The sequence below is a fragment of the Acipenser ruthenus genome, chromosome 19 (assembly GCF_902713425.1).
Source record: "Acipenser ruthenus chromosome 19, fAciRut3.2 maternal haplotype, whole genome shotgun sequence".
Taxonomy (NCBI): Eukaryota; Metazoa; Chordata; class Actinopteri; order Acipenseriformes; family Acipenseridae; genus Acipenser; species Acipenser ruthenus.
Window position 1 is genome coordinate 32493590 of NC_081207.1, and position 18477 is coordinate 32512066.

At 45.7% G+C, this 18477-nt stretch overlaps 1 protein-coding gene across 2 annotated transcripts in view; it reads left to right on the plus strand.

Annotated features, from left to right (window-relative positions):
- Positions 1-18477, plus strand: part of znf423 (zinc finger protein 423) — a 109985-nt gene that overhangs the window by 16632 nt on the left and 74876 nt on the right. For both annotated transcript variants that reach the window (XM_058992897.1, XM_034041181.3), the window contains exons 2-3: positions 3687-3746; positions 14025-14207. In XM_058992897.1, coding sequence (XP_058848880.1) covers positions 3687-3746; positions 14025-14207 — 243 coding nt within the window. The remainder of the gene's footprint in view (positions 1-3686; positions 3747-14024; positions 14208-18477) is intronic.

An 18477-nucleotide genomic window follows, 5' to 3' on the forward strand; every position in this document is an offset into this window, starting at 1 on the left:
ATTTAACCCACCCTGCTTACGTTTTCTTGGCATTAGTATTGAGTATTTGGCATTAATAATGTGTATTTTGGAAGCCTTGCTTGTTGTCTAAAGGGTCCAGAAAATTAACAAAAGACAACAATTCTTTTGAAATGATCGTCAAACAGATCTGAAGGGACTCGAGTAAGAAGTGAGGTTTGGAGATAATTTAGGGAAGTATTTAAAGCACTGGTCACAGGCAAAGCTACTGTCGACCATGATCTAGTATAACATCAATGACTCCACTCCAACCCTGAAGTACCATGTGACCAACAGGCAGCAAATACTGTAGCTACCACTGCTGGAGGTGGGGCAGAGCTGTCCAGACAGGAAGGAGAGTTTGGTTTTAGAGCTGATCAGAGCTGTCCAGACAGGAAGGAGAGTTTGTTTTTAGAGTTGATCAGAGCAGTCCAGACAGGAAGGAGAGTTTGGTTTTAGAGTTGATCAGAGCTGTCCAGACAGGAAGGAGAGTTTGGTTTTAGAGTTGATCAGAGCTGTCCAGACAGGAAGGAGAGTTGGTTTTAGAGTTGATCTAAAAGTGTAATTGGAAACCTGCACGCTGTATGTCTCTTCCCCCCCCCCCCCCCCCCCCCCCTCAGCAAATGCACAATATGCCGACAGATTGTGGCAGCAATGTGTAACTGTTTGTGTTTTAGCACTGACTTGCTAATATGAATCCAGAAATTCGCCTAACGAAGGCAGAAAATTCCCTGTAGGAAAAATTTATGAAAAAGCTTTTAAAATGTTTATTTGCTAATGAAAAGTTTTTTTTTCGGTATTGTTTTTGGGAATATTTAAGATTTGGCACAAGCTATCTCTGTGTGAGGTCCAGCTTAATCTCGAGGGAGTATTCAAGTGGGAGGCTTCTTCATGACCCCCGTTCACAAAGGCGCTGGCGAATGGTCTCCCCTCCTTGGGAAACGTTCCTCTGTTCTTCTCTATAGAAAATCACCCCTGCAGCATCTGCTGATGCCTCTGGATGTGCTACCATCCAGGCCCAACCCTGCTTAGCTTCTGGCATCAGACGAGATCCCAGTCGAAGCTGCCACAGCTGCAGGCAGGCGAATAACGAGGGAGGATACCGTGCATTCATACACAGCGTCTCTTATAATTCTGTCCCAGCTAGGCATTCGAAATGGAAAGTAGTGTGCTGCAGAGGAGTTGGTTGGGAAAGCTAAACGTTGTTCCTGAGGTGGGCTGAGCAGGTTATTAAACTCCTCGTTTCCAGCTCCTCGCTAGCTGCCATTCTCAATCTGGTCAATTCAAATCTTGCTGCCCGATTTAAATTCAAATATTAGTTTCTTAATGGAGCGTTAAGTGGGGGATGAGTGAAATCATGATTAGGTGTAATTTATGGTTATTCTGTTGGGGAAAGTGGGTCTGTGACTTAAAGCTGGCATGCTGAGAAATATATAAGGCAGCTGGAATCGTGATCTAACAGCAGCCCTGTCTTCTTTTTATTGTGTGCATGTGCCATGTATTAACACGGTTTGTTTTAAAAAATGAACATTAATGTAATTTTTCATGCATGATATATATAATGTGTGTGTTTAATTATTGCACCAGTTTTAACTGCAATACGCTATTAAGGAATCCCTTTGAAAGTTTACTCTTTGTAATGCACAGCGGTGTGTCCAGAAACGTGTAGTTTTATTCAGAGGGAGTTGAGAGAGCCGTGGACGGTGTGCAGTTTTATTGAGAGGGAGTTGAGAGAGCCGTGGACGGTGTGCAGTTTTATTGAGAGGGAGTTGAGAGAGCCGCGGACGGTGTGCAGTTTTATTGAGAGGGAGTTGAGAGAGCCGCGGACGGTGTGCAGTTTTATTGAGAGGGAGTTGAGAGAGCCGCGGACGGTGTGCAGTTTTATTGAGAGGGAGTTGAGAGAGCCGCGGACGGTGTGCAGTTTTATTGAGAGGGAGTTGAGAGAGCCGCGGACGGTGTGCAGTTTTATTGAGAGGGAGTTGAGAGAGCCGCGGACGGTGTGCAGTTTTTTTGAGAGGGAGTTGAGAGAGCCGCGGACGGTGTGCAGTTTTTTTGAGAGGGAGTTGAGAGAGCCGTGGACGGTGTGCAGTTTTATTGAGAGGGAGTTGAGAGAGCCGTGGACGGTGTGCAGTTTTATTGAGAGGGAGTTGAGAGAGCCGTGGACGGTGTGCAGTTTTATTGAGAGGGAGTTGAGAGAGCCGTGGACAGTGTGCAGTTTTATTGAGAGGGAGCCGTGGATGTTAGTAGGACAGGTTTCAATGAATTGGACCTGCATGCTCCTGTATAGAATCGCCTCGCTATGTAGCGGCAGAGCGACCTGTTGGAATCTGAAGCTGGGAGCAGCTGTTTTAAAAAGAAATAAATAAATAACTCCTCATTCTTTAAGAGCAGGGCGTGCAGAACTTGTACAGATTATCTTCATGTCCAGAAACCTGGCTTTTAGTAAATGAGCTGAGATGAGCCAGCTCGCTGGTAACCAGGTGGGCTTCTGTTAATAAAAGCACTGTGTTTAAAAACGCTGGAGACTGCTGGCCCTGTCTCTTTCTGAAATCGCGTTGTGACGCTCGCAGGCCTGGCTTAACAGCAGTCCTTTCTGAGCACTTCTGTAGGCAGGAAGGCCAGGTTCCCAGCATTGTCTGTCAAATCAGGGCTCGGGGCTTTTCAAAGGAAGGTACAAGTCTATTGCATTTGGCAGTTATGGAAGCAAGTATTATGCACAGTGAAAATGACTCTATCAAAACACATATTTGTGGTCTGATTCAGTGGGTTGTCTTGAACTGGAGCTGAAGTTTTACGGCTTGCTGAAGTCCTGAGTGCCAGTGTGACCTTAAAGTGAGCAAAACAGCTGAGCGTTTTAATGTGGTCTTAATCAGAGTATATGAATATCCCACGCTGCCTTCCTGTGTTCCTGGGTAAGCTGCTCCTCACAATCAGCCCCTGAGTGTGCTCTTCTGCTTCCTCCAGTGGAGCTCTGCTCACACTCCTGTTCGACCCTGTCATGTGCCACTGCTAACAGCCACATCCTGCTGGGGGTTCACAACAATGGGGCTGATTTCATTATTTACACTCACGCTGCAATTCCAAGGCTCCTGTGGAAACGGCCAGCCCTTGATGGAACGATTCCACTGTGTCCTGGAAAGCATCTTTTCCTGTTCTAGTATGCGCTCACATCATGTGTGCTATTGGAATTTCTTGTGACTATGCGGAGTGCTCAGCAAAGCCATTTGGTATCCTGGCTGACCGCACTATCTACTGTTAGAAGAGCAGAAGGGTAGCATTAGGAAGCTGCAAGGTACCCGCTGATAAATGCCTTCAGCGTGGTATTCATACCTTCATTCGTTCTTTCAATAACTGCCTGTATCTCCGCATGTATTAAAACCTGGAATGGGAGAAACTGCTATGAAATAGGAGTCTTCTTTCCATCTCTGAAGTCTCTTACTAAATGAGATGCATTGGTGCAGTGTAGAGTTGTATTTGTTTTTCACTGTGTGGGGATGCTTAGTTCACTGATTGTGCTTCTGTAATTAACAGGTGTCTGTGTGTAAACAGGTTGCTTTCTGTTTCAAAGTAAAAAAAAAAAAAAAAAAAAAAAACGCAACAAAACCACACCTGCACTGTTTTAATGGATTCTGAAAGCGATTCCTTTTTAACCCCACTCCTCCCCCTTTCCCCTCCCCTGTTTCTTTCAGTGGAAGAAGGCGAGTCCTCCGCGTTTGCTCCAGGCTGGGGTTCCACGGCAGTGCAGACAGGTATAGACTTTATGTTATTAAATCGCCTGCTTGCCAGGAAGCTGTCAGATACTCTATATGTCGCATTCCTGCACCAGGACCGGGGCTATCCACTAAATCTAAACCTGGAATATCAATTCTGTATGGCCCATAAAACTCAGGAAAAAAAAGAGATGAATATTCTTCATACTCCAGAGAGCTATTAGAGCCTGTAGTCAAGGGGCTTTTTCTTTCTCCTTTGTAAATCCACTTTGAAGATTCTTTATAAAGTTGTTGTTCCCAACCACTCTCCATACTGAACAGAAAAACTAACAATCACAATTGCACGGGCCACACAGATAGCTTTCAGTGTGCTTAACTTGCTGCACTGGGAGGGGTGCATAGGACTGGAGACCTTTTAGGATGTCACTATTACAAAGGACCCGCAATGGGCAGGGTATATAAACACAGACGCGCACGCACGCACGCACGCACACACACACACACACACACACACACACACACACAGAGGACGCACGCATGCACACACAGAGGACGCACGCACGCACACACACACACACACACACACACACAGAGGACGCACGCATGCACACACAGAGGACGCACGCACGCACACACACACACACACACACACACACACAGAGGACGCACGCACGCACGCACACACACACACACAGAGGACGCACGCATGCACGCGCACACACACACACACACACACAGAGGACGCACGCATGCACGCACACACACACACACACACACACAGAGGACGCACGCATGCACGCGCACACACACACACACACACACACAGACGCGCACGCACGCACACACACACACACACACACACAGAGGACGCACGCATGCACGCGCACACACACACACACACACACAGACGCGCACGCACGCACACACACACACACACACACACAGAGGACGCACGCATGCACGCGCACACACACACACACACACAGAGGACGCACGCATGCACGCACACACACACACACACGCACACACACACACACACACACACACACACAGGACGCACGCGGGCACACACACAGAGACAGGACACACAGTACTTGAGATGTGTAACAAAAGTGTGTGTCTTCAAACTTTTATCATAAACTCCTTTAGATCTGTGTGTGTAATTATATAGCTCCAGTAAGCAGCACACTGTTATATAGCCCCAGTAAGCAGCACACTGTTAGCCAGCTTCCTGCAGCACCACTGATCTTGAGTAACTGAATCCAATCCCTGCCTCCCCCCCCCCCCCCCCCCCCCCCCCGCACCAAGACGTTCATTTTTTTCTTTAGTATCTTCCAGTTTGCATTAGTCTTGTTCTGTGAAGCATTCCCACAATTCAGCTAATATGAAACATGCTTTTTAGATTTTGGTTTCTGAGGCTGGGAAGGGCCTGCCAGGGCTGAACTCCACTCCTCAGGGTGCTGTGGTTTTAAGAGGTTACAAGCGAAGGAGCTTTTTACATGTATTTGATACACACACGCACACATTCGCACAAAATAACACTGTCATCAAACGCACTTCAGAGAATAAAAAATGTACCAACTTGTACAGCATGTAATAACCATCCTGTTGCAGTTCATAGGCTGACCAGTGAATATATTGGGTATTGAGTTTTGTATTATTTTTTTATATATATATAATATTATATCTATAGTAACGTAGCCGGTCTCTGCTCAGGCTTTTTTTCACCCGTCACACAGCAGACCAGACACACAACTGAACCTTTTAGCACATTCGTGCAATTTTATTATTTACAGAAATAATACAAAACCCTAACTCCCACGTGGAGTGCTAAACTATACTTTCCTTCACAATCTCTAAACTAGAACCTGGACAGCTAAGCCCTTTACTGGTTGCAAAAGCACTTTTACACACACAGTTTTACCCTTTAAATAACACTACGGTTCACACAGTACCTTTTTTCTTTGTTCCCAGCTCCCAGGCAGTCTCTTCCTAATAAAGCTTCAGACTCTCTTTTTATACTTTGTGGTTGTTCCCATTTGACACCAGTTATCTCTTTTGGGAACAGCCACATTCTCGCATGTATTTGGCAGGGGTAGGATTTAACCCCGTCCCTGCCAACCACCACCAAAACCTACAACACTAAAGCTTTATTTACAGACAGGGCTTTGCCCTCACACAATATATCTATATCTTGAGAAACACTGGCCTGTTTATTTGTTCTGACACGCTGTATATTTCCTATTGCAGCGACACCCTCTGATCTGTTTTTATCTTTGGCGGAGGTGAGCTGTACCTTACTGGCATGCCATGTGTTTGTAATGCGAGCCTCTGCAACAGATTTCACAAGTAGACCTGCATCACTAATGACAAGTGATGCTTTCAGCAGCAGCACAACACACTTGTGCAATATATACTAACACAGATGTATTAATATCTCTACACTCCGAAAATGAATCTGCTCTCCATTTGTCACACTGCTTAAAATTAGACATGCTCACACCTTTTAAAAAAAAATTGGCCTCCCAGACACTGATATAATCAGATAAGTTGGCCTTTTTTTTTTTTTTTTTTGGAGCCGCATGTAACTTTATTACAAATGGGAAAAGAAAGCGGTTTATATTCTCTCTCTCTCTCTCTCTCTCTCTCTCTCTCTCTCTCTCTCTCTCCCTCTCTCCCCCCGGGATATGTAATATATTTTTAATTTCCCACAGGTAATAATATGAAAACAGTTTTGCTTCTCAAAGGAAGGGGGACGACAAGGAAAGACACGCGTGATTATGTTTGTTAGCAGACTGTTGCAGATGTGCTCGTATACATTTTTAAAGTAAAGCTGGGTGCTACAGTAGACACAGTGCTTCTCTGTATGGGTGCTTGTTCCCAGGTGATAACTTGGTTACATATATATACATTTGAATACAATTCTCCCCTTGGTGATTTCTTATTTTCAAACAATGACACCAGAGACTGTGGGGGAGAAGTGCTTTTAATTTCAGGTAGTGTGTGTTTGCAGTTTAAGGCCTGGCTCCCACGGAATCAAGATGGGTGACTGGGTGAGAAGAAAATACACAGGCAAAGAAAAAACTCGAGCAGTACATTCAGGAGCTTTAATAAAGTGATGCTATGCACAATAGCCGTGCCTCCTGTTGCACTCTGACAGACAGCTAACACAAAACAATTCAGGTTTGGTTTTTATTTGTATTCATTTTTATTTATTTTATTTTTTTTCTTCTGGGATGCAGAGCCCCCCAAAAAGCCTTTAAAAAGGAATCTCTGGTGCCTAGTTGCTTGGTGAAATTCATTCACATTCTCCTAATCCAGTTCTTTTGGTTTCACTGCAGAATTAGACAGACTATGTCCTCTTTATTCCAATAGCTGCTGCATCACCAGGTTGGGAGTGAGAAGGTTTTTGTTTGTTACAGTTGTTGCATTGCTATTGTACAGTACAATAAGGTCAGTACAATCACGTAGTGAGTGTGTAATCATGATAGCCTGGTCCCCCATGTGGCCGTTAATGGTGAAGGATCAGGTGCGCAGGCAGTGTGACTGCGTGGTGACACGATGATCAGGGGAGCAGGCAGTGTGACTGCGTGGTGACACGATGATCAGGGGAGCAGGCAGTGTGACTGACTGCATGGTGACACGATGATCAGGGGAGCAGGCAGTGTGACTGCGTGGTGACGTGATGATCAGGGGAGCAGGCAGTGTGACTGCGTGATGACACAATGATCAGGGGAGCAGGCAGTGTGACTGCGTGATGACGCAATGATCAGGGGAGCAGGCAGTGTGACTGCGTGATGATGCAATGATCAGGGGAGCAGGCAGTGTGACTGCGTGGTGACGCAATGATCAGGGGAGCAGGCAGTGTGACTGCGTGGTGACGCAATGATCAGGGGAGCAGGCAGTGTGACTGCATGATGACGCAATGATCAGGGGAGCAGGCAGTGTGACTGCGTGATGACGCAATGATCAGGGGAGCAGGCAGTGTGACTGCGTGATGACGCAATGATCAGGGGAGCAGGCAGTGTGACTGCATGATGACGCAATGATCAGGGGAGCAGGCAGTGTGACTGCGTGATGACGCAATGATTAGGGGTGCAGGCAGTGTGACTGCGTGATGACACAATGATCAGGGGAGCAGGCAGTGTGACTTGTCTTCAGTAAGCCTGGGTAGTAAAACTATCCCCTGGAAAGTGAATCTCTTACTGCATTATCTATACAAATGAGTGCAACAACTTTTGGTGATCACATGCTGACCGATGTTACTAGCTGATAAACAGTCTGACTATTAAGCACAGTTTAGGATTTAAATGATTTTCTAGACCTGCAGAAACAGATCATTATTGAAGGCTGCCACTGGGTTCAATAGTCTCTGTAATAAGTGTGACTGGTGCTCATGCCCTGTGTGTAAATAAGTGCTTCCCCAGTACCCATCTGTCTGAAGAAAGAGACTGACAGCCTTGCATCCTGCTGGGCCTCAAACTGGAGGAGCCGGGGATTCGTTCAGCTGCAGCTGATCGGTCCGGTTCATAGCTAGTCCTGGAGCCTTTTATTTTTTCATGCCCCTTGTCCTGCCCCCATCACCACCACCAGGCCGAGTTTAAATATTGCATCAGAGCCTCATTGATTGTTTTGCTTTCCTTCAAGAAGCATGGTAAATATTTTACAGTGAACGCTTGCACACTTTAATTAAAGAGATCTCCTGGCCTGCACAATTGATACCTGTTTGAACTATGTTGTGAACACTGGTCCTGTCAATGATCTCACTAGATGAGATGTTTAATGGCAGGCTTATATTCCTCAAGCAATTTACTAAATTCAGATTAAATACAAACAAAAAGCTTTGCGGTAAATTATTCCACTATTACTTCTGTTAGAAAATGATACAAGATGCATGAAGGTAGACTGAACACACAGTGCAGCCTGCCTACTGTGAAACCTGCATTGTGACGATGCTTTAGGATCATTAGGAGCTGTATTAACAGGGGTCACAGTACACTTTGTTTTCAGCTTTTACAATATATTAAACAAATACCTTATAGGGTCCATTAAATTGTGTTTACCAGAGATCCTAATTATTTTCTACCACGAACAATTTCAAATGAATGTAGAGGAGGGGCAGCGGGGCTGCATGAGAAACACATCAACTAAATTAGGGTTAATTAGGAGCGTCCCCAAACAGAGCAGCGTGCTTCATCAGCAACATTAGGGCATGCAGACACATCTAATGTCCTCAGACTTGAAGCTTCATTACAGAGAACAATGTGTGTTTTCTTCATTAGTAAGAGGCTCATTATTGGCTGTGCTTAGTAATAATTATTATGAACAACCTGGGCCCCACCTTCCCTACCCATCCTGGGGGGTGGGGGGGGTGGGGGGCAGGTTCAGAGAACTTCTCCGCAATCATCCGACTGAGCGGGGAAGCAGAAGGTGCCAGTGCAAATTAAAAATAAGATGAAAAAACAGGTTCTAGGGAAATCCTTGTTAATTACTGCAAAAGAGCTCTTTTCCATTGCGCTTGTCCCTTGTCTCCTGTTATATATATATACTGGTCTAGCGCTTAAGCAGACCGGGGAAACTTTAGCACATTTTTTCTTTTTCTTGTACCTTTTTTAAAGTACCTTTTCACACTTGCTAGCACATGCCATTAAGGCCATAAAGGACCAATTATTTTTAGAGGAAGTGCTAAGACTGTTAAGAGGGGGGAAATGGGCAGAGTTCAGTGTTAGATTGTTCTCTGTGTATTTACACAGTGTGTGTGTGGGTGTGGGTGTCTGTGCAATATGTATTCTCTGTGTATTTCTGCAGTGTGGGAGTGTGTGTGAGTCTGTGCAATATGTATTCTCTGTGTATTTCTGCAGTGTGGGAGTGTGTGTGTGAGTCTGTGCAATATGTATTCTCTGTGTATTTCTGCAGTGTGGGAGTGTGTGTGTGAGTCTGTGCAATATGTATTCTCTCTGTATAGTGAAGTACCTTACGTAGCGATAGAAATTCTACAGATTTTTCTCTCTAATAAAAGGGTGTTCTATTAAATGTATTGTGTTAAAGTCACTCTTTTGGAATACATGTGCGTGTGGACGCTGTGTAGACCTCTGTAATTGAAGTATACTGTATGTGTGCAAAACTCTGTAAAGTGATGCATGCTTTCACACAGGGCAGTGGACGTGATAACCAGGTTATTGTTCACCACCTGGCACATCCCAAACCGAGAGCCTTTGGGGTTGCGTGTTCCTCCAATCTCCTCGGGCAATTCAAGTTGGCACACTGCGGGAAGTGGGAATAGATTCCATTTCATTTTCAATAAGCAAACCCTTCCAGAGAAGCCTGTATACCACTGCAGAAAATACAACAACCACTATAGTGAGGTGAAACTGAAGCAAACATCCTGTGTGTGGAAACGCAATTCAAAACAATTCATTCTTACAAGGACCTGTAAAAGACAAAAAATATATGCAATAGTCATACTAATTAGAATTATTATAATAATATTATTTGGTATGTTGTCAAAAATGTAAAGTGAATCCTCAACAGGTTTGGAGATGTCTGGAATAGAAGTGCTATTTCGAATTTGCATGGTCTTTACTTGGCTAGGGGGTTGGTACGGGGCGTCCTTGTCTCTGCTCGGATAGGGGGTTGGTACGGGGCGTCCTTGTCTCTACTCGGATAGGCGGTTGGTACGGGGCGTCCTTGTCTCTGTTCGGATAGGGGGTTGGTACGGGGCGTCCTTGTCTCTACTCGTATAGGCGGTTGGTACGGGGCGTCCTTGTCTCTACTCGGATAGGCGGTTGGTACGGGGCGTCCTTGTCTCTACTCGGATAGGCGGTTGGTACGGGGCGTCCTTGTCTCTACTCGGATAGGCGGTTGGTACGGGGCGTCCTTGTCTCTACTCGGATAGGGGGTTGGTACGGGGCGTCCTTGTCTCTACTCGGATAGGGGGTTGGTACGGGGCATTTTACAATTTCTTGGTCGTGTGAAGTGCAAGTGGGTCTGTTTGTATTCCCTGCTTTAACTCTGCTGCTGTTTTGCGAAGTCCAGGATAGATTTGTGCATCATTATGGATTCTTTTCCAAAATGCTACTTACCTAGAAGACAAACATTTTAGTATTTTTTTTTTTAAGAAATAATAACTTGCTTGGCTATGGAGACCGAGGTGAGATTTGTTGGCAATCATTACTGTTTAATGTTCCATAATGAGAAGTACATTCAAACCTTTTTATTAAGAATCTGAAGGGACCACTTAAATAGTTTGATTATCCAAGACTCACACTTTAAGAGTGTTGCAGGCTCTCATTAAAACATGCAGCAGAGCGTCCCTTTGGGGGGGTGGGGGGGTGGGGGGGTAGGGGGGGGGGGTGGAGAGAGAGGAGGAGTCTTCTGAAAGGGGCTTTACAACCCAAACTAGTTCTGTTCCAGGATTGCAAACTCCAAGTTTTAATTAATTTTTTTTTAAATTTTTTTGGAGTCTGGTTAGTAGTGTGATTTATTGTGTGGCTTTTTTTCATTTTCTTAACTCTTTTTTTCAAAAGCGTCTACAATGAAAGCCCAGTGAAAGATCTCACCTGGACAGAGCGCTGTGCAGCTTGTATCACTGGCTGTCAGAATGAAACAAACCACAGCTCTGAGAGGTGTGAAAGGTCGGAGCCCTGGGAGGTTACGAGGAGATAACGAGATCCAGGGTAGCCTTCATTAGAGCTCTGATAGGAGATCGCTCTTGTTAAATTGCGAGGACCAAGGTATTAGACCAGTTCTCTTTTTTTTTAACCCTTACAAAGTCAGCTTTTTGAATTTTTTATGACGAATGTAGCTCCATGACGGATAATGAATAGCGGGGTGGTGGGGTGCAGCGATGCTCAGCCTTTTGCTGTCCTGTCGGCAGACGCGATGCAGGGATTGAAAGGGAATTGTAGGCTTAATGTTAACGTGTGTGTGTGTGTGTGTGTGTGTGTGGTGTTTACATCATACATCTCTCACAGAAAATCCACTTATTGCTCCACATTGTCCTTGAATTGCTGCCGCCAATGTGTGGTAAATATTAGACTTGAAAAAACAGTACAGATAAAAAGGAGACCCCTGCCTAATCCACAAATAATCCATGTTTTAAATTCAAATTCACAAAGCATTAGCATGCCCAATAAATGCGTAGGAGTATTCTAAAGCTTACTGCTGTGCTAATCTGCTTTGCACTGAAACCACATTCTGTAGGAGCCAGTATATTGTTTATATTCTGTTTGTTATACAGTATGGTTCCTTTAGGCTTCTTCAATAAAAAATCACTTTGCAGGAAAAAAAAGAAAAAAAGAAATCGTCTGGCATGTTTTTCTCCAGGCCCCTGTTGGAGCTGCATTTGATACAGCAGCGAGGGATTGCATGTATCAATGTTGTACTGTACAAGAATGATACTGTCTGCATTAATAACCGTGGTCAGCGTGGGAGGCTGTGGGTTTCTAAATCAAGTGCTCTTTGGCCCCCTTGCGAGACCCGTTTTACCTCTGGAGATTGGAAACACTTACTGGAACAGAAAACCAGAGGGGTGCAGAGATACCAGAGAAGGGACTCGAGCCCAGCTAAATGAGCTCTCGCTGTGCCTTGCTGACAGTCCATGTATGTGCTTGCTTGTACAGGACTCTCAGAAAAACGCTTTCCTCTAACTCTGTAATCGCGGTAGAGAAAAGGATCCACGGTCTTTTGTTACATTGTTATGTTTTTTTTTTTTTGTTTTTAAACCATGACAGGTTATGCTGACACAGAGGCTAATAGGCTTGAGTTGACATGGTGGCTTAATAGAGAGGTAGATTGAGATGTACTTGGAATGTAGTGAACTCCGCTGACCCTATGTAGAAGCTGCTTTTCCAGCACTGGACTGACGAATGTGTTAAGAATTAGTGGGGGGGTGGGGGGTGGGGGGTGGGGAAGGGGAAGAGTAATGTCTTCCTGTCATCAGCTTGTGACACGATAAGCTTGTTATTGGTCTCCCAGCAGAATGCTTATCACAACGGAATCGGAATCTCTTCTTGGTAGAAGTTGACTGTTACATTTCTGTGTCTTTAGTCTCTCTCTCTCTCTCTCTCTTTCTGCCTCGTTCTCCTGGAGCTCAGTGGAGATAGGGCCCTCGCAGCACTGCACACAGAGTTTCTGTGGGCGTACACGGCTAGCAGCTACACTGTAACTCATATCCAGCAGAAGCTATGGGACTGAGCGGCTAACAACGTTAACCTCTGGGCAGATGGCCGTCTCTGGCCCCAGTGTCTCCCCCACTAGGCTGCCTTGACTCCGGCCAGGGATCAAACCCAAAGCCTTCAATCCAAAGTCACCTCTGCTCTCGCTGCTCTGCAGTGTGCATGGTTTCGTTGCAATCTGTCGCATCAACAAATCCCCTTTTTTTTTAAAAATTATATTAATGCACCTGGAATAAAAAGGAGGTCAGGGTGCTTTAATGTTCTCCAGGACCCAGATGACTGGAGTTCCTGATCAAGTGATCTTAGTATTCTTGCCCTCCTCGATAGTTGTTTTTTAAAAGATTGAATACAGAGCTGCAACTGTGTGCATAGCCAATATCAAGCTTTCTCTTTCAACTTGAAACTGGTAGCAATAAAGTGAAACGCTTGTGTGAATGGTGGCGTATCTAGACTGCTACTGTGTAAATAATAAAAACGTGAGCAACCCTCACTTCTCTTACTTTTAAGACACAGATGCTTAATACACTGAAGAGCTCTTATAAAAGATTCCCAAAGTAAAAGTACAGCTAAGTGTAATAAAGCATAGACAAGCACAGTAAAGCCCAGTGAGGTCAGTTCAAGCATATTTAAACATGGCAAACTATGGTAAATGCATAGTAAAACCGTGGGGCAAGCATAGGGGAAAACTGCTAAATTATCATTCAAATCTGCCCTGGTCATCTTTTATAAGAGAGACCCCAGAGCACTTGATCCTTTTGATGGTTCAGATGAGGGATGTTTTTAGATCCCTTGCTGTTTACTCTGTTGAATAGGTCACATGGCCTCTCTAATCATTTCCAGACTACACTGAAAACAGTAGTAGTTCCACAAAATACACTTACATGTGATCGATTTTTTTTATTATTGCATTCCAGGGTGTGCAACACCGCAAAACCCTCAGCATGCTAGTTAACCAAACCGAAGTGTGACCCGTGTGTTTTCTTTCTCTCTCTCTCTCTCTCTCCTGATAAAGTAGCAGCAGTTCTTGCCTGTTTTGAAATGAACCAGCTTCTACGAAGTGGACGAGCATGGATGTGCAGAACGGCCTCCTCTCGCTTGTTTGTAGTTTCTTACGCTTGTGCGTCTCTCTCTCTCTCCACAGATGATAGCTCGGTGGTCAAGCAGGAGTTTGAGGGGAAGGACGGGCTCAGTGTGACGAGCCACGAGGACCGGGCACAGGAGGGAGAGGAGGACCTGGAGGACATGTATACCTGCGACAGCTGCCAGCAGGACTTCGACTCGCTTGCAGACCTGACCGAGCACCGCGCCCACCAGTGCCCAGGGGGTAAGCCGCTGCGCTTAGGAAACCTGTACTGGGGCTTCGGAACACATTGCCACCCCTTCCACTGCCCCTCTCACCTCCGCTCATTGTTTAGTTTAACCATCACTTTAAACAGTGCCTCTGCAAATGCTTCTGGAACCCAGCTCGTGGGATGAACAGTTTAGACAGTTGTGTGCGAATGTGTTCGACGGTACAGGTGTCTTGCAAAATCTTTGATTTGGTGTACAGTGACAGATCTTTTGTTTTCCCACTGAGCCAGCACTTTGTGTCGATGTGTCCGGGCAGCGTGGAGCGTGTCATCTTTTTTCTGCTCTGGAGCAGTTTTGCAGTAATGACCAGGTGGAGGGTTATACAGTTAAACAATACAGGTTTCACTGTGTGTACTGCAGCAAGTTGCTACGACTACCTGTGTATTTTGAACTTCAAAAGAAAAGCTTTTTGGCTAAGAGGTTGTTGTTTGGAGTGTTGCGTTTATTAATAAGAAGTCTTGCAGTGGAGGAGTTGAGGTTATGTGGGTGTGGAGCCACCCAACTCTGGTGCCATTAGTTTGTACAAATGAATTAGAAGCCAGGTTTGTTCAGCTGCTGGCCGTAGCTCTCACGCTGCTGTTTGGATAGTGGTCCATGCCAGACCCTGACTCAGCCCTCTGAACCTCGCCGCGACGCACAGTGTTTCTGCTCCGGCAGTGGTGAAATACATTTTCAGCACATCGTTACACCTCCTTCGACAGCCTAATGAGGGAATGGCCTCTGCAGTCCTGGCACATCGCTTTTTCCAAAAATAATAAAAAAAAACTCCCTTAAAATGGAATTTGGGGATTGTAGGGGGTAGTATTTTCCAAGTTTGTTCTTTTTAAAAAAAATAAAATAAAAAAACATTCCCACCCGCACAGCACCCTAGCCAAGCAGAGACCAAGAAGTTCCCAGACCTAATATGCGCCCCCATCGTTGAATCTGCTTTCCAATCACAATAGTGTGCATGTAACGGGGGATGTTACCTGTGTGGGTCATCACTGAATAATAAGGAGTCAGACACAGAGCAGTAGGTGTTGACACGCTGCACAGACGTGCAGATTTAATAACAACACAGGCCTGACGCTAGGGTACAACAATGGTAATCCTTGTGCCGGATTCAATACAAAAAAGAAAACAAAGCTAATGCATTTGCCCACAGATAGTGAGCTCTAGTCCCACTATAAGGGACGTCCTGCTCCAGGAACCGGCTGCACTACACAAACCTCACTAAACTTGTTTGGGGTAAACATCCCCTAAATTGACCTACGTCTGGTGCTCCTGGAGTCCTGGCATCCTCCTAGCGAATCCGGCTCCTGTTGACGGTCCTGGCTGGACAGCGTCTTCACGGGCACGTCTAGGAGTTGAGGGTTTCATGCAGTACTTCTCTCCTCGGTGCAAATATACGAGATCTCTGCAGCATTGGCATTGCAATCGCCTCAAACTATGGCGCTGCTGCGTTCTGAAACAGGCGTAGGCTCCCCGGGCACGCCCCCTGCCAGCTCACCTCCTGATCAGCTCAGCTCCGGGCACGCCCCCCTGCCAGCGCACCTCCTGATCAGCTCAGCTCCGGGCACGTCCCCTGCCAGCGCACCTCCTGATCAGCTCAGCTCCGGGCACACCCCCCTGCCAGCTCACCTCCTGATCAGCTCAGCTCCGGGCACGCCCCCCTGCCAGCTCACCTCCTGATCAGCTCAGCTCTGGGCAAGCCTTCCTGTTTACCAAAGCAGCAGCTCAGCTGAACCAGCGACAGGGTCCTCCCTGTCATAGTGCATTAAAGGCTTGGGGCAATGGATGGCTTGTGCATTATAAGTAATAAAAACCAGGGAGTCTCAAGTAATTCCGTAAGTCACCGCTCAACCGTATTCATTGAAAACCCTGCAAGTTGTTTAATTGCTGCAGTTTCTAATCTGCAGAATGTACGTGTGAGCAGTTTGCTGTTCTTGTTGATGTTCAGAATGTATCTCACATGCTTGGAGCTGTATCTGGAGAACTGTGCGTCCAGTTTTAATGAAACTTGGTATGCACATTCTTGAGGGTATGGAAAACTGCCTGCTGAGCAGATTGAAAAGGTAGCATCCTTGGTCGGGCTGTATTGCAGTTGGATTGCGTGTTTTCAGATGGGTGACCTTGGGCTTGTTAACATTGGTCGTGTTAACTAGGATACATGGTGTTTTATGCAATAAAAAAGCAGGGTTTCTGGAAACTTTTGGCTTGGGTTTCTGCTCCGATTCAATCGCGCATTCAGCACAATGTCATTTCAGATTTGATTTGTTTAGCAAGGGAAGCTTTTGACAGGGTTGAGTGCATGTTACATGAGATGAAGTCAGGTAACACGTGTGGGCCACTAGAGCCAAGTCTGGGAATCCGAGGTGACAAAACTGGCTCTGGTTCTGTCCGGGAGAGTGGGAGTACAAAATGGACCCTTTTTTTATGCACAATGAAGTACAATGCGATTTGTGAAATACATTTCCTTGTGACCTCTGTGGAACAGCAGCATATGTATTTCACACAAGTTTACATTGTTTAAAGAACCACTTATCCAATTGAAATGTACGTCCGTCCGTACGCGTGCCGCCTTTTTCACACACTCAATGTAGGTCATGGTGAAATACTTTATTCATGACGCTGATGGCTGTCATTTTGAATTCACACAGAACCGTTGAAACACTTGTGTATAACAAGGTGCAGTTCGTTGTCAGACCATTGCGATGGCCACCGTCTGTAGAAGTTTGCAACAGCCCTGGTGCTGCGACGACTCTGAGAGCAGCAGGGAGGTGGTGGGGGAGCGCAGTATCTGCACATTACACATCATGCATGCAGAGGCAGCAGTGTGGGGTGGTGACGGGAAATGCCTTGGGACCGTCTCAACTGGAGGAAATCTGGAGCATATCATTTCCCAGTGGAGCGTTTGAAAACCTGGAGATCAAATGGAGAACATTCCATGAACTGCTGTGCACTTTAGACAAGGCTGCATGCAAGCTCTGTGTGTGTGTGTGTGTGTGTGTGTGTGTGTGTCTTTTCTCTCTTCTCTCTCTCTCTCTCTCTCTCTCTCTCTCTCTCTCTCTCTCTCTCTCTCTCTCTCTCTCTCTCTCTCTCTCTCTCTCTCTCTCCCCCTCCCCCTGGTTGCCAGTATGACCTCCATTTGAAGCCAGCTATTGGCTTGCTTGACCCAGGAGTGGGCATTGGCGTAGACACGGCTTGCAGCCACGACTGCCCCAGTCTCTGCCAGACAAGTCCCAGAGCACGGTGATGTATGGAATGCCTACGAGGGAGGATGCGAGGGAATTGCACGAGGCAGAGAAAGTATTAATATTTAACATGCGGGTAATCGGCCATTGTGATGACTAACATCAAGAATAAAGGTAAAAGCAGCTGCAACAGCAAAACTAAACTTGTGCTGTTGAGCGTTTCTATCGGCTCTAGCGGTCAGTGATTGACCCAGAGGGCACCAGAGTGATTTTAGTTGATTTTAAATGATAAATGTCTTGCCAAATAAGACATAATTACAAAAATGAATGTCAATGTATATATGTATGTAATAAAAACCAGAGCGGTAAACTGACGGTGTTTTTGTGTGTGTTTTAAAAACACCCGTAAGTGCAGCAGACGCTCTTCTTAAATCTGCTGCACCGTCACGTCTGGAACACAAAAGGGTTTTCAGAAGACTCCACTCGCTTGTTGTAAAAATGGCCCCTGACTGTGCGCCCAAAGAGGCAGGATCTGGGATTAGTGTCCTGGCTCTTCACTGTAACCTTATTAATCCATCGGACCTGAGCGGCCAATCAATGCACACTGCTAAATGAGCGGGATTATAGCACTCGTCTTTCAGACCCGAAAAGATGGATTTGTTTTTTGGCTGACGATGAACAGGGACCATCTCTGACTGAGCCCAGCCTGAATTAGAGATGGGCTTCTCTCCCAGCCCCATATTGTTTGTCAAACAAGAAAAACGTTTTTTATTTAGTTTTTTGTCTGCATTGTTTTCCAATGCACATTAAAACCACACCCATCTGTAGCTAAGTGATTCTGCATAGAGGACTGTTCTAAGAAAGGAAGGGTTTGCAGGAGAACTGACTGCCGTTGAGCTGGGGTGCTGTCATTCTCAAATGGCTTTCAACACTGCAGCTTGTCAGTTACAAATAGCAGCAAAAAGAAATGACCCCCCCAGCAGAAGACAGAATGAGCTGTTACATTAGAGTGAAAAACAGTATGCCGCTTCTGGCTATAGGTGATCGTACAGCTTTGTGAGTTCAGATTAG